This window comes from Plasmodium vivax, chromosome 13 (genome assembly GCF_000002415.2).
Source record: "Plasmodium vivax chromosome 13, whole genome shotgun sequence".
Lineage (NCBI taxonomy): Eukaryota > Apicomplexa > Aconoidasida > Haemosporida > Plasmodiidae > Plasmodium > Plasmodium vivax.
Window position 1 is genome coordinate 457,532 of NC_009918.1, and position 14,738 is coordinate 472,269.

A 14,738-nucleotide genomic window follows, 5' to 3' on the forward strand; every position below is an offset into this window, starting at 1 on the left:
CTCATAAAATGGTTACCCTATTTTATGAGTCCCTCTGGAGCGCTTATACCGTTGCTACGTTCGATAGAGGCGAAAAACGAATTTAAAAAAAAAAAAAAAAGGGAGCCACGAATGGCGCAGTTTTTAAGAGGCAAACACAAACGCGGGGGAAACGAATGAATAGGCTGGTTGTCAAACGGGCGCTGCTACGGCGCATCTGCGTGAGCAGCCAACGACTATATCGGCTGCCATCATACAGGGGCATATGAAGATGCCCCTACATATGAACAAAAAAAAAAAAAAAAAGGGGTGTAAAGGGGGGAGGGGCTAAAATGGGGGTTAAGATTCAGCTGGACCATACAAAGAAATGGGAGGCAGTGCTAATCTGGCTAATCGCCTAGCATTAAAGACGTCGGCCAAATGGGGAGTTCCAGGAGCTGCCCTGACTTGCTGCATTTACATTTCATTCCTCTCCACAGCCGATCAGACGCACATTGGTAGGTGCACACCCGTGCGGGTCGCTCCCCTGTGCAAGAGCTAGCGCAGGTAAAACGGGTCCACCTGCCAGTAGCCACCCTTGTACAGGATGAACCCCTCGTTGTTCACTGCAAAGGGGGGGAAGCGAAAATGTGAATGAAGATGTGCATGAAAATTCGTATGAATATGTGCATAGGCACGTAAATTTAAATCGCCATGTGGTCAGCCCTAAGAGTTCACGAAGCGACGTTCTACTTCGGCCCCAACAGTAGTACCCCCCCTCTCTGGCAACAACGTTTACATGTCTGCCGTGGAAAATTTCACCATCGCTTGGACACATGCTACATTGTGAAGAGGCCCTCTACCAGTTTGGCTTAAAGGGGGGCGGCAGTACGGCCGTAGGGGGCAACCCGCGGAAGGGTTTTGCGGCGGGGGATACGCATCACAGAAGCGGCACGAAAAGCGCCATAAAAACCTACCGTAGTGAATTAACGCTTCGTCCGAGATGTAGGACTCCGCTGCGAGGATGACCGACTTGGCCAGGTTACGCAGATCCTGCAAAAAAATAAAAAAAATGCACAGCAGTGTATCACGGTTTGGGGGAGTGAAGAGAGGAGTGGCGTGACGTGGCACCGGTAGCTACGGAAAGACCCCCCGAGCAGAGGCCATCTGGAGGGCCTCTCCACTTCGCTGCGCTGCGTTACGCTGCACTGCGCACCACGCCGCCGCTATCAACCCACCTTGTTGAAAATTTTATTTTCGCGCTGCTTGACCAGCTGGATGATGCCCTCCTTGAAGACGTTCGAAATGGCGGCGGCCGACTTGCCCCTGCTCATCCTGCTAGCCGTTTTTTCCCTAAAATTGAGCGTTTTCAAGTACGCAGGGTAGAATATCGTTTTCTGGTAAATCTCCACGACCTCCTTCGCATGGTACAGCGTTACGACGTTGGAAAGATCTCCTCTTGCCCTGGCCTGGCAAAGGCGAATTAAAGATTCCAGCTGCCTGATGGTGATGGGGGAGCTTATATTGCTGTGCGTAGCAGAGAGGCTTCGCAAATGCAGGTAGAATTTCCGTATGTACTTCTTAGCTTCATCGGACAGGGTGGGGAAGATGCACTTCCTGCAGTACTTGATGAAGACTCCGAGCAGCTCCACGGGCAGGTAGCTGCGCTCATCGATTTGTTTGCACTTATTCAGCAGGTCATTTTTGGGGGAGAACATGTCCTCATCGTCCAGGTCGCTGTCATCGCTGTCGTCGCTTCCGTCGCTTCCTTCGCTATCATCGCGTTCGCAGCGTTCGCAGCGTTCACCGCGTTCACCACGTTCACCGCTTCCATGACTGCCATCCTTCCCATCGCTGCCGTGGCCCTCCCGCTGATCCGCCTCGGGAACCCCCTTCTTTTGTGCCCCCTTTCTGTTCGCCCCTTTACTGTTGGCGCCCTTTCTGCTCCCCCCCCGTGGGGTTCTCTCCCTCTCCCTTCTTCTTCTTTTTTTCTTTTTCTTCTTTTTCCCCTGGGCGTCATAGTTCGAATTAATGAGGTAATTCGAAATCCGGTAGTCTTTCTCCTCCGACATTTTATCGGTTAATAGGAAGACCAGATCGAATCGAGTTAAAAGGGGGAATGGGATTTTTATATTTTCAAAAATGGTCTTGTTGTAATTATATTTGCCTTCCTTCGGGTTGGAGGCCGCGATGATGGAGCACCTAGTCTTCAGATTGCAAACGATCCCAGCTTTGCTAATGTTAATGCACTGGCTCTCCATACACTCAAGGAATGACTGCTGGTCCGTTAGAGAAATTTTATCTAATTCGTCGATGCAGCATATGCCTTTGTCCGAGAGAACCAGTGCACCTCCTTCCAGGGAGTACTCATTGTTTGTGGCGTCTTTAAATGCACATGCAGTTAACCCGTTGATGCTGGTGGACGTGCTGCAAATGAATAGGCTATTCTCGATGATGTTACTTACGTACTGAAGGATTCGGCTTTTTCCTAGCCCGGGATCTCCAATCAGTAGGTTGTGTATGTTCCCTCTCCTTTTTATTTGCTTATACTCATCATATATGGTTTTTCCTCCGAGGAGACTCAGCAGCATGCCTGCCTTTATATAGCTGTTCATTATGATGCGTGGGCAGAGGGAGGCTACGAGGAGGTAAAACTTATTCTTCCCGTATTTGTGCATGTCGTCGATGAATTCTAGTACCTTCGCGTCGAACTGCGTCGTCTGGTTGAAGTGCCGGTCATCGTTCGGGTGGTTCGGGTGGTTCGGGTGGTTCGGGTGGTTCGGGTGGTTCGGGTGGTTCGGGTCGTTGGGAGCGTTCGGAGCATTCGGAGCATTCGGACCATCCGGGTGGGATGGCTTCCCCGGCTGGGATGGCTGCCCCGGTTGGGTTGGTTGCCCCGGTTCGATTGGCTGCCCCGCTTGGAATGGCTTCCACCCCTGGTTCGCTCCGCTGGGCCAGATTGACTGCCACTCCTGGTTCATCCCGCCGGGGTGGGCTGGCCAGCCAAGTTCGCCCGGCTCCCCCTCACCGCCGTAGTCGCCTTGCCCCCTTTTCCTCTTCCGCTCGATCCCCATGCTCTCCTCATCGATGTAATCCCCGTACATGCACAGCTCGTCGTCATCCAGCTGGAGGTCCTCCAGTATTGTGGAGGTCTCTCTGTTCGTGTCTCCAACCACAGGGGGGTCTTCCCCGGCGTTTTTTTTCTCCCCGTTTGATGTGGGCGCCTTTTCCACTGAGTCACGAAATTGGGGCACCCCACTTTGGCTGTCCCCCGAAGTGGTAGCTGCCCCTTCGCTTAGCATCTCACCAATGCCAGCGCAAATGATCTCCTCGTAGGTATTCATTTCGATGGAGTTATTCACCGTGCTTGCGTCAAAGGAGACGTTCGTTTTGGCCTTAATGTCTATTTCGCTCGTGGCATCGTAATTGGCCGCCCCTAGGGGGCTATAGCTTTGAGAGCAAACGGGTGCTGCGTTGGTCTCAGTTGTGGTTAGGCTTCTCAGGTGGGTTCCACCCACGGGGTTTCCCTGAATAGCGGTTGACTGATCTCCACCCGTGGGATGCCCCTCAATAGCGGTGGGATGGTCTCTACTTATGTGACCCCCCTCCATAGCGGTGGGCTGATCTCCACCCGCGGGATCCGCCTCCTCCCCGTGGCGGATATCCCCACTTGGCGCCTTCTCCTCGCCGCAGTAGAGGAGCCTCTTCTTCTCAATTTTATCAAAGTAGGACTCCCAGAGGAGGGAGCTGTAGAGTCTGTTTTTTGTCTCCTTCACCTTCTCGAAGTTGAAGGAGCTGTTATTGAGGTACTTCTTGGACGATAAGGGGAAAATAGAAAGGCAATCAACATACATATTATAAATAGAATTTTTCCCATTAATGAGGTAGTTGTTATTATATGAGATGACTTTCAGAATTCCTACGACTTCTACGTAGTTCCCTGGCACACAAGAATTTATAAAAAATTTGGAGACCTCCAATGTGACTGTTAGATTCTTTACATTGGAGTCTCCCATTTCATTCATGCTACTTAAGATCTTTTTATTTTCCTTGAGGATAATCTTTTGGTATTCTATCGATTTGGCTGATTCCCTAATTGGGTGGAAGTTCCTACTGTCACAATTAGGGTTAGGGCATTTTTTGGGAGTGTCAAATTTCCCATCTGTAAATTCCACCTGGATGATGCCTTTGCATTTTTCGCAAATGAAATCCAACTTGGTGATTAGCAACTGGATGGGGGATACTCTAAGGACGCTTCCTCGGAGACATATCAACTGATTCACCTTTTCACTTTTTAAATTCTCAAATTTATTTAGCTTGTTCCAATTGTATATGTAGATGGTAATTCTGTTGGTTAGGAAATAGGCCTTGAAGAATTCGGACTCTTTGTAGCGGTAGCACTTGAGCTCGCTAATTAACGGGTCGTCGTTTTCGAAGTCGCTGATTTCGTCTCGCCTGATGAAGGGGCTCCTCGGGGAGGCCGCGGCGCTCCGCATCGCCGCGGACCGGATGCCCAGGTGGCCCCCGCCGATGAAATAGCCGCCCCTTCCGAGGTGGCTTCCACCGCTGAGAAGTCCGCCCCCGAGATGGCCGCCCCCGAGATGGCTTCCAACGCCGCTTATCTGTGTGCCAACTACGCGCCTGCCCCTCCGGACGCGGCTCGCACTGTCGCTGCTGTGCCCCCCGCTGCTATCGCTGCTACCACTGCTATCGTTGCTATCGCCGCTGTTCTTGCTCTCTTTGCTCGCGATGTGCAGATCGTCCCTCCCCAGGGGCTCGAACCGGATGCCCTCACTCACCCCCACGGGCACCTCCTCCGTGCTCACCGCCTCAATGTCCAGCATCTTACACAGCAGGAGGTGCAGCGCCAACTTCATAAACTTCAGAACAATTTCTGGGTTCTTCTTCAGCTCGTGTAAATACACTTCATTATTCGGAGGGGCATTTCTATTTATCAATTTTTTATTGTCCAGGAAAAACTCCAAGTTGAGGACGATTTCTTTGTCAACGTTAAACAGGCTGCTCCAGTTGTTCTTGAAGAAGGTCACCCAGCTTAGGATCAGCGTCTTGACGTCGTCTGCGCGGGGTGCATTGGGGAACGTGCACAGGTGGGTTCATCTAATTTGTGGGGGGGTTCCTCCAATTTGCAGAGGTTTGCCCCCAATTTGCAGAGGTTCGCCTCTACTTCGCAGCTGAAGCGCCGCCTCGTCTTACCATTCAGCTCCGACTGGTTAAAGTAAAGGTGCACCAGGGTGTCCATTTCGGTCTCGTCCTAAGCGGTGCTCTGTTTTTCCCACTTGTTGTTTTTTCTTCTTCTTTTTTTTCCCTCCTTTTTGCTTCCTTCCCGCTGAAGAGGCACATCTGCGTGGGGAACGTTACACACATGCACATCGAAAGTGGTCCCTCCTTCCTCATCGGCGTGAATTGTACCCTTCGATCATACACGGGGGGAAAGGAAAAGAAACATTACACCTCGTTATCATGATGATTTGTTAAAAAGACAATTTCTCTTTTCATCCGACGTGTCTGGAGCACTTTTCTCCTTCACTGAAGTTGTTTCGAATTTTTTCCAAAAAAAAAAAAAATAAACACTTTATGAAGAATATGCACTTGAGAGGGTGCAGCGAAGAATGTGTCTTGTCCAGTTGTATGTGTGTACGTACAGGGGTTAGGGGTGCGGTGGCGGACCGTGCGCGCCTTCTTTTCTGCTACGAGATAAAAAAAAAAATAAAATAAAATAAAATAACATGTGGTATTCCGTGTACGTCTGCGCATACATAATTGCAAAGTTTCCGTGCGTATATCTTCACAGCGCATGTGCAACTGCCTTCCCCAACGAATGGTTGGCTCTGGGCTGGGTGGACAGTTTCCAGTGCGCCCCAAGCGCATACTTGTGCATACACAAGCGTGTGTTTTGCCTTTCATGCAGATCGCTCTTTCATCCGTATGTACGAAAAGGGGCGATCTTTCTAAAATCTCTCTCTCTTTCTTTCTTTTTTTCTTTTTTTTTTTTTTTTTGTGTACACATCTTTGTAATCACCAGGGGAGGGACATCCCCCCGCCATGTGGGCTGGGTTCACACCCCCCACGCACAGAAGAGCGAATTGAGTGGTCCACCTAGATGAACAATGTAAACGTAGGAGAAAACGCGCATCACATTGGGTACACTACAGATATGTGATAACCTTTGGGGAAACATTCCTGACGGGATAAAAAAAAAAAAAAAAAAAACGCAGCATATTGGAATGTTACTTCGTTTTTCCAACGGGGAGTAGTCGTTCTGTTCGGCTAGCGGGGCGGTGTAAAGATGGGAAAGGAGAACCTCATAAGGGAAGGTATCTGCGCGGTTGCTAAGCGGTTCGCCGGCCGGTGGAAAAATTCCTCTTCGGTGGCTACTCGGCGTGGTTATCCCCCTCCCATTTGCCCTTTTTTAAACCCTCATGTTTGGCTCTGCACCCGTTGGGCATCGCCCCCAAATGGAAAGGTGCCCGAATGGACTGCCAGTTTTTTACCCCCCCGAGAAATGCTCCATTAGGGTATTCCATGCGTAAAATGCTTCCTACTTTAGCCACTCAGCTTGGGGAGACTTACCAAGGGGGTAAACATCTCCCTGGAGTTTTTACAACTTAGGAATGCCCCCTTTTTTTTTTTTTTTTTTTAAATCATTTTAAAAGTAGCGATGAGCAGGATGGGAGTTTTCCCAAATGGAGGACTTCGCACAGGAGGGGGGACTAAACCAATATGACCTCCCTATACTATACAGTTTTTCCATTTCATTGTTGTGCACATTTTTACACACGTAAGAGTATTCATATGATCGTTCGCACAAACGTGCATGCATTCGTTCCTACCTTTTGGCATAGCCCGTCGCCTACACGTACCAAGGAGGGGTTCGATACAGGGGGGCAACCATTTGTGTGAGGCAAAAAAAAAAAAAAAAAAAAAAGGCTTACAGAAGTGGCATTTTTCCCCCCTTGTCTAAGTTGTGCGTTTACAAAATAAGTACCTGCGTGTGGGGGGTCTCCATTTGTTGGCAAGCTGTTCGGATGATTAACGGGGAGTGTATTTTTTTCTTTCCCGCCACACTTAGGGAATACACTGCTCGCTTTAAAACGCTGCTTTCCCCCTTGTGCGCATGTTAAAGGGGTTAATAACGCGCTTGTGTGTGCACATAGGCGGGAGCCCCTCTTGGTGGGGGGGGAGGTTACTTTCTACCCCTCTTCCAACTCTCCAGGGAGAATAGGTGCCCACAAGTATTCCTGCATATGCATATTCACCAAACGTGCTCATCGCATGTGTACAATTTGACCAGCAGAACAACGCCGCACAGTGGAAGGAGTGCCTGTCATGTAAATGTTCCTTTTTTGCAGCTCCCGTTTGATTCTCCCCTTCCACTTTGGGATGAACATTTCGCGCTAAACACACCAGATGGGTAATTTTTTTTTTTTTATTTCACTATTCCAACGAGATGGGAGGCGACAAAGCAACTTTGGAGGAACATCGCATAATGAGAGCGATCGCGGTTTTGCAGAATTATCATCCCACTTGCACGTAGTGTCCTCCACAATTCGCTTAACGGGGTGGAATTGAGGAGGTAAGAAAGGGAGGGAGAGGATATACAAAGCAAAGGCAACCACATGGGAAGGGCATACAATGCTGCATAGGTATACGTGCCGCCTATTCGCTCCCATTTGTTCCTTTTTTTTGCTCTTTTTTGCTCTTTTTCGTTTTTTTTTGGGGGGAAAATATTCCTTCGTGTGGCGAATGCGTAGGCATTATCACCATTTGGCGCCTGCGCACTGGCGTACACTTTTTCGTGTTGCCCCGCCCGCATGCAGAGAAATTCAACACACTGGCCACATGGCGCTGCCGCGGTCATGTCCCCGTCAAAGAGAGCACCCCGCGAGCGCATGCCAGGAACTACATACAAATGGGTACATGCATATACGCCTACGCACAGGCACGTACGTACGCCCAGGTGAAGTGTACGAATATATATACACTCTGAGGGGGGAAATGGAATCGGCCAGGCAGCAGCGCCCCTCGCACCATCACAATATGCGCATTACCTACGCAGTGTGAACGCCCTCACGGGGAACGCCCCGCGTGCCGTATGTACCCACGTGCGGCCCACGGCCAAACCTCCATACCCCTCGCGCTCACTTTTTTTTTTTAACGCGGCTAAATAGCACTGCCATATTGTCATATTGTTATATTGCCTTTTGCCTTATGCCATTTTGCCTTATGCCATTTTGCCTTTTGCCATTTTGCCATACTGCCTTTTCCCTTTTACCATTTTGGCATTTTTTCCCAACTGGTAAATACCTGGTCAGGTCAGTCCATTCACCATTTTGAAAATTAAAAAAAAAAAAATTCCTTCCCGTGAACGTTGGCATTGTACTTTTTGCTTCATTTTTTTCGCTTACCTTTGTACATGCGCATTTAATTTATTTAAAAAAAAGGAAAAGGGGAAAGCCAAGTTATGCGAAGCCACGTGAAGAGAAGAGAACAATCGAAGCGAAATAATTAAGCGAACAGTCATATGAGCAGCCATATGAGCGGCCATACGAGCGGTCACACGAACAGTCGCACAAACAATTAACCGTTTTGTTAATACCTCTCAGGAAAAAAAAAACCAAAAAACGCACAGAAGGAACATATTTTTTCCATATGCTAAAAAAATACATTCGACAAAAGCACAGCCACTCCACCCCCATACGAAGGATAATTATACTTTACATAACCTGCAAGTGAACCACTGGGAGATCATTCCTTTTTTTTTTTTTTTTTTTTTTTTTTCCTTTTTTTTTACTTCCTCAAATTTCGCGAAAGGGAGGCTGCTCTTCCAGACGAAGATGTCAAAACGGGTGAATTACTATGAAGTGCTAGGGGTTCCTCAAGATGCCGACTTAAGCATAATCAAGAAGTCGTATAGGACCTTGGCCATGAAGTGGCACCCTGGTAAGACCACTCTCGGTTGGCATTCACGTGGCAGTCGAGTGACAAACGAGTGACAGCCGATTCGCAACCCCCTCTGAGGCACGCCTTTTTTGTAGGCCCCTTTTGCGTGACGTGATTCGTGTGCATGTGGAGCGTACCTCCCAGTGAATTTCCTGAGGAGGAAGCGCTCACCCGTTTGCTTCTCCCGTCCGTTTTTCCATTTTTGCGCCCACCACGTTATGCCTGTTCTGGGTGGAGTGGGCGCACCTGTATGTGGTTCTTCTCGCGTATGCTGCTCAAACCGCTTAAACCACAAAAGTGAAATGCAGCCTCCCTCCCCTAGGGGATTCATCACCTGGGTGCCAAACTAAAAAATGTGTTTGTTTGTTTTTTTTTCCCCAGATAAGAACCCAAACAATAAGGCCGAGGCTACGGAGAAGTTCAAGCAGATTTCGGAGGCCTACGAAGTGCTGTCCGACCCCAAGAGAAGGAGAAAATACGACCGTAAGGAAATTGAGAGTTGGAAAAAATGCCCAGGCGGGATCTGCCATGAGCGTTTTTTGGAATCGGCAGCGGGGGTGCACATGTTGGCTGTGTTTCTACTACACCCGTTTGACCGCTTCCCTGCTTCACCTGTTTGGACGTGTCTCTGCTTCACATGATTGATGGTGTCTCTGCTTCACATGATTGATGGTGTCTCTGCTTCACATGATTGATGGTGTCTCTGCTTCACATGATTGATGGTGTCTCTGCTTCACATGATTGATGGTGTCTCTGCTTCACATGATTGATGGTGTCTCTGCTTCCCCCGTTTGACCGCGTTTCTACTTCACATCCGTTTCACACTTGGTTATTCTTTCTTTCCCCTCCCCCCCTGCAGTGTACGGCACCGATGAGAATTACTTGCCGGACGAGAACGACGAGTTTTCTAACTTCCACAAAAATTTCGGGTTCAATGACGCGCAGAGGATTTTTGAAATGTTCTTTGGAGATTCCACTCCTTTTGGAAATGAATCCTTTTTTAGTGAAGTCATGGGTTCCTCCTTTGGGGACAAGCGAAGGGGAAGAATGGCCAGATCGAATGACCCCTTCGACAGCTTCTTCGGCTCGTCCTTTAACATCTCCTTTGGCTCATCCAACTTTGACAGTAAGTGAGAGAAGCGGCGCCAGGCCGTCCGACGCAAGGGGGGGAAAGGAAAAGAGAAAAAAATAAAAAAAAACAAATGGAAAAAAAGAACAATGGGACAAATAGACAAAGGAATTGCTACTCCGCTGTGTCCCCCCCCTCCATATATGCACAACCAATGACTCATTTTTGTTTTTTTTTTTTTTTTTTCCCGGCCAGACTTCATGGATGGAGGCTCCTGCTTCACGTCCGTAGAGACCTCAACGTCCAACGGAGGCAAATTCAAAAACCGATTTGTAAAAACGTCCACGTCGAAAACCACCTCCATCGTTAACGGAAAACGAGTGACAAGAATCGAGACGGTGAAGACGTTGCCCAACGGGACCATCGAGAGGACGGTGACTGAGCGCGAGGAAGACGGGCGAGGCAACGTTAACGTCAGGCAGCTGCCCGCGCACGAAATGAGACGAAACAAGAGATGAGGAGAGAAGAGGTGGGGAAAGAAGAGATGCGGAAAGAGGAGATGAGGAAACAACAGATGAGGAAACAACAGATGAGAGTTCGCTTGGCCCCCTGAAGGGAACATTCGAAGGGGAAAAAAAAAAAAATAAAATAAAAAACGGCAAAATGGTATTGCGGCATAGCGGTAAAACGTCTCCATGCTGTGAACTGCCCCTCCCTTTCACCTACACCGGGCTTGTTATGCCTGCGCGAATGATGTCCTCCCCCCGTTGACCCACCGTACGTGTGCATAATTAACATCATATGGATGCGAATGGAACCCGGCGGGGTGCCCGTGTGTATATACGTACATGTGTGCTCATGAGCAAGAGCGCCCATGTTCCTATGCGCCCATGTGCTTATGCACGACTCCTCCTTTTTGATGTGGCAAAGGTGCGCCCTCTCCGGCCCCCTCCTCCGTTCTATTCCGCAATTGCATATGCTGCCCGTAAAAAGTATTTCCAGAAACGGCCCACCAGGAGTTAGCCACTTGTCAATGCTACCCATCAGAGATCCTTTTCCGAAATGCTTCCTACAACTCGAAATGAGAAAAAAAAAAGAATAAAAAAAAAAAAAAAAAAAAAAAACACAGCACAGTGCGGCAATGCTTTACATGTTGATTTATTACACACCGCGCGTTGCACATTTTTTAGCGATCAATTTTCTTTCTTTTTTTTTTTCCATCATTCTTTGCGTGTTTTTTTCTTTTTTAATTCCCCCCTCCATTTTTTAAGGCATGGTTCCATGTTACGTCATGTGGAGGCGGCATAGCTGCGCAAGAATTAGAGCGAGCGCGTCAGTGTGATGGGTGCACATATGCATATACATGCATACATATATATGTATATATATGTATGTTTAAATGCCTGCGTACGTGCCTGCGCGAGTGCCTCCCCACGTAGAAGCGGAATTGCGTCGAACGAGTGGGACCCCCCCAAGGGCCGCATCCCCGTACGTGTGCTCACGCGTAGCGGCGGCATATTAACGTACACATTGTACTATGTTAAAGGTACACAGCCTTTTTCCTTTTTTCTTCTTCCATTTTCCCTCTTTTTACTTCCTTTTTTTTAAATGCATATGTTCCAGCTACACGTCGCAAGGGGGTACTACTCATATGTGAGACCATTTTGCGAAAGGAGTGACGCGATTTAGACATGTGCATATATGGGCGCACGCGGAGTTGCTCCTCGGAAGTGGGTCCCCCGTTACGTTACTCCATTTATTTATTTTTTTTTTTTTTCATTTTTTCATGGCGGCAAGAGAAGAAAACACCTGTGGAAATTGCGTTCTTTTCCATTATCAATTTTTTTTTATTTTAATGAAGTGGATTTTGCCCCCATCACGGTGTTAACGCGCAGGTGTGCATGCTTTGTATATAAATGAACACACGCGCACAGGCGGATACCTCCATATGCTTCCTTTTCTGCTTGTAAACGGCTGGGCACATGTATGAGTGCGCCCACCACGCAATCGAACATTCCTTTTTTATTTCTTTTTCTTTTTTTTTATTCCAAACGTTATAATAATTAAACGCGAAATGCGAAGATGTAAGACGTTACTCACACGTTGACGTGTTCTCGTGCGAGCGTATGAGGGGAAGAAAAGAAAAAAAAAAGTGTAACGTGACTCAGCCGACGGGGCGGAGAAGCTTGGTGGTTCCTTCTCCCCGGTGCAGCGGTATAGCGGTGTAGCAGCTTATCTGTTTTGCCGCTTAGCAGCTTAGCAGCTTAGCGGTGCTGCACTGGAAAATCCATTTTGGAAACATTTTCGTTCGGACAAATTGTGGGGCGGGTTAAAAAAAAAAAAATTGGAGGAAAGACCCCTGGTAGGGGGGTACCCCTCTCTTCAGTGGCCAGTTTGCACTGCCACCCGCTGTGGGTGTCCAATCTATGTTACATTAAAAAGCAAGCCGCATATTCACACCTTTGCTACCCTTAAAGGTAGGCCTCTAAATAAGTTTACTGTTTGGTGTGCCCCTGTGGAGGGGTTGCCCCCTCATAGTAGTTCTCCTTATACCTGCGCAGCATCTTCGCGAAGTGGCGGTCACCAGGTTGCGCTTCCCCTTGTTGCGCTTCCCCTGGTTGCTCTCCCTCCGGCTGCGCTCCCCCCCGCTGCTTCCCACCCGCCTCGTGGCAGAAATACCTGTAATAGTTTAAGGAGGGGTACCTGTTGATCATGGCCTTGAGCATGGCCTGAGCTCGCAAGTCGTTCCTTTGGACGAAGCGATGAATCAACTCATCGGCGAGCAGCTGCAGGGGGTCCATCAGGGGGATGAGGTCGTCCTTCTCAGGCTTCCTATCATACGGGTAGAGGGCCATCCTGCGCGCTACACAAATGGCTTTAAAAATTTGAATCTGCTGTTTCCTTGTGGTGAAATTGATTTTACGGGGTAAGATGAGACCATTTTCGCCAATAAAGTGGTGCAACAGGTGGGTGTGTCTCCATATAAAGGGGCACTTTAAGGAGAGTAATTTTTTTCTATTAACCCCCGGATTCCAATACCTTTCACTCTTATCATTACAGACGATCGAATCTGCTTCTATGGAGTCTTTGCCCAATCCGAGGTGGGCACTATGCTCCCCTGAGTAGGGGTTATACAGTCTGTATTGCTCCTTGAGGGACCGCTTAATGGAATGCCTTTGCCTTTTCACCTCCACCATGGTAGCCACTTTGGTATATTCACTAAACTCAAAAACGATTTCTCTCCTCATGTCAGTGACGTCTTTGAAGGGGTTCCAATAGGGATCAATCTGAACATCCCCATAATTGAAAAGGGATATGTTTTTTTTTTTTCCTTCAATTCTTTTAAAAATATCTCTTGTTAATTTTATTTCTTCTTTGCTTAGCTCTTCTATCACTGGAGACACATCATACTCTACGCTGTTCTTATCAACTTGTCGTTTCTTCCTGTAGATTTCCTCTAGGCACTCGTCGAATAGCGCCTTGCTGGACGTTTCTTTGGAGACCTTTACGTCTTCCAGGCTGTTCGCCCGACTTGGGCGGTCCGCCCCGTTCGGTTTGTAATCCCCATTCGGTTTGACTGTACCATTCGGCTTGCCTTGCTTCTTCACATCCCTGCTTCCACTGTGCAGTCCCCTGTGGCAAGGGAATACACCTCCGCTCGTTTGCGCAGTGCGCCCCCCAGGCACCTGTATACTTAGCAGGGCACCCCGCGAGAGCAGCTTCCTCGTAGGGGCCATTTTCTTCCCCCTTGGTGGGTAGCGCCACAGTGAGGTGTTACCCCAGCTGACTTACTATCACACACACCTGGGTGGAATGAGCCCACTGTGAGACGTGCTGATTACAATGCGGGGAGGTGCAACGGAGGGAGGGCAGCCCCAGCGGGGAGAATCAGCCGAAAAGCAGATCCCCCCTAAGCCTAACATCGAACGCTACTGCGTGCCGCTCCCTATCAGTGCTATGCTGTGCCTGGTGGAGGCCTTCCCCCCGATTGGCCTCAACCCGTTTGGAAAGCGGCACATACAAATGGTGTGCGTTAGTTCGGCAGGCGTCCTCTCTTCTTCCTTCCCCTTGCGGCATCCGGATGGTATCTGTATCTCCCCACACTGCACTTTCATGTGGTGGTTTTTTTTTTTTTCGCACGAGGAACTGCTAAGGTTCGCGGCGAAAGGCCAACCGCAAAGCGTGTCACCAGATGGGGAGCCGTGTTTTATCCCCCCGGGAGGCTTTCCACAGGTGGGCACCAGCGCCTTCCTCTGCACTTTTGAAGCGTGCCTGCCCGGCAGCATTTCTCGCCCAACATTCTGGGCACTGCGCATGCCTCAGCGTGCATCTGAGTCCGTTTCTGATGCGGTGTGACTGCGGTGTGACTGCGGTGTGACTGCGATGGTCTTGCTTTCTCGCCGCCCTCTCCCGCGATGTCACTGCGATGTCACTACGATGTCACTACGATGTCACTACGATATCACTACTATCTCACTGCTACCCCTCCGTGTACCTGTGCCCCCCTCCCCCTTTTGCTATTAAAATGCGCAAAACGAAGGAGTGAAAGAACACCTCCATCATTTGGAAGCTCTTCTGGTTCACCTGGTAGAAAATTTACCCTTTAAAAAATCATGTACATTTAACCATGCCTTTTTTTTTTTTTTTTTTTTTTCGGCACATGATATGCATCCATTTGCATCAATTTGCATCCCCATTTTGCCGTACGTGCCATTGCACATGAGTTTATAAAAATACGTTTGGCGAGTTA

The 14,738-nt window shown here is 48.8% G+C and overlaps 3 protein-coding genes across 3 annotated transcripts, besides 15 other annotated features; 1 reads left to right on the forward strand and 2 right to left on the reverse strand.

The window, feature by feature from the left end:
* Window positions 1-1,040: 1,040 nt before the first annotated feature.
* Window positions 1,041-1,068: a microsatellite.
* A 119-nt stretch (window positions 1,069-1,187) lies between these two features.
* Window positions 1,188-5,218, reverse strand: PVX_084595 (DNA replication licensing factor MCM8, putative; the record flags this gene model as incomplete). Its single annotated transcript, XM_001616536.1, has 2 exons — window positions 1,188-5,035; window positions 5,173-5,218. The coding sequence occupies 2 exons, from the start codon at window positions 5,216-5,218 to the stop codon at window positions 1,188-1,190; spliced, it is 3,894 nt and encodes a 1,297-aa protein (XP_001616586.1).
* Window positions 2,596-2,657: a microsatellite.
* Window positions 5,219-5,573: 355 nt separating the features above from the next.
* Window positions 5,574-5,600: a microsatellite.
* Window positions 5,601-5,829: 229 nt separating this feature from the next.
* Window positions 5,830-5,870: a microsatellite.
* A 195-nt stretch (window positions 5,871-6,065) lies between these two features.
* Window positions 6,066-6,085: a microsatellite.
* Window positions 6,086-6,600: 515 nt separating this feature from the next.
* Window positions 6,601-6,732: a microsatellite.
* Window positions 6,733-6,743: 11 nt separating this feature from the next.
* Window positions 6,744-6,887: a microsatellite.
* Window positions 6,779-6,800: a microsatellite.
* Window positions 6,888-8,627: 1,740 nt separating the features above from the next.
* Window positions 8,628-8,664: a microsatellite.
* A 149-nt stretch (window positions 8,665-8,813) lies between these two features.
* Window positions 8,814-11,074, forward strand: PVX_084600 (DnaJ domain containing protein; the record flags this gene model as incomplete). The annotated part of the gene is made up of 4 exons (XM_001616537.1): window positions 8,814-8,919; window positions 9,301-9,402; window positions 9,779-10,045; window positions 10,244-11,074. The coding sequence occupies 4 exons, from the start codon at window positions 8,814-8,816 to the stop codon at window positions 10,504-10,506; spliced, it is 738 nt and encodes a 245-aa protein (XP_001616587.1). The 3' UTR covers window positions 10,507-11,074.
* Window positions 10,107-10,130: a microsatellite.
* Window positions 10,491-10,520: a microsatellite.
* Window positions 10,971-11,008: a microsatellite.
* A 161-nt stretch (window positions 11,075-11,235) lies between the features above and the next one.
* Window positions 11,236-11,277: a microsatellite.
* Window positions 11,278-12,483: 1,206 nt separating this feature from the next.
* Window positions 12,484-14,210, reverse strand: PVX_084605 (hypothetical protein, conserved; the record flags this gene model as incomplete). Its single annotated transcript, XM_001616538.1, has 1 exon — window positions 12,484-14,210. Exon 1 carries the CDS (start codon window positions 13,723-13,725, stop codon window positions 12,484-12,486), a length of 1,242 nt encoding a protein of 413 aa, XP_001616588.1. The 5' UTR covers window positions 13,726-14,210.
* Window positions 14,211-14,516: 306 nt separating this feature from the next.
* Window positions 14,517-14,538: a microsatellite.
* Window positions 14,539-14,636: 98 nt separating this feature from the next.
* Window positions 14,637-14,656: a microsatellite.
* Window positions 14,657-14,738: the final 82 nt, after the last annotated feature.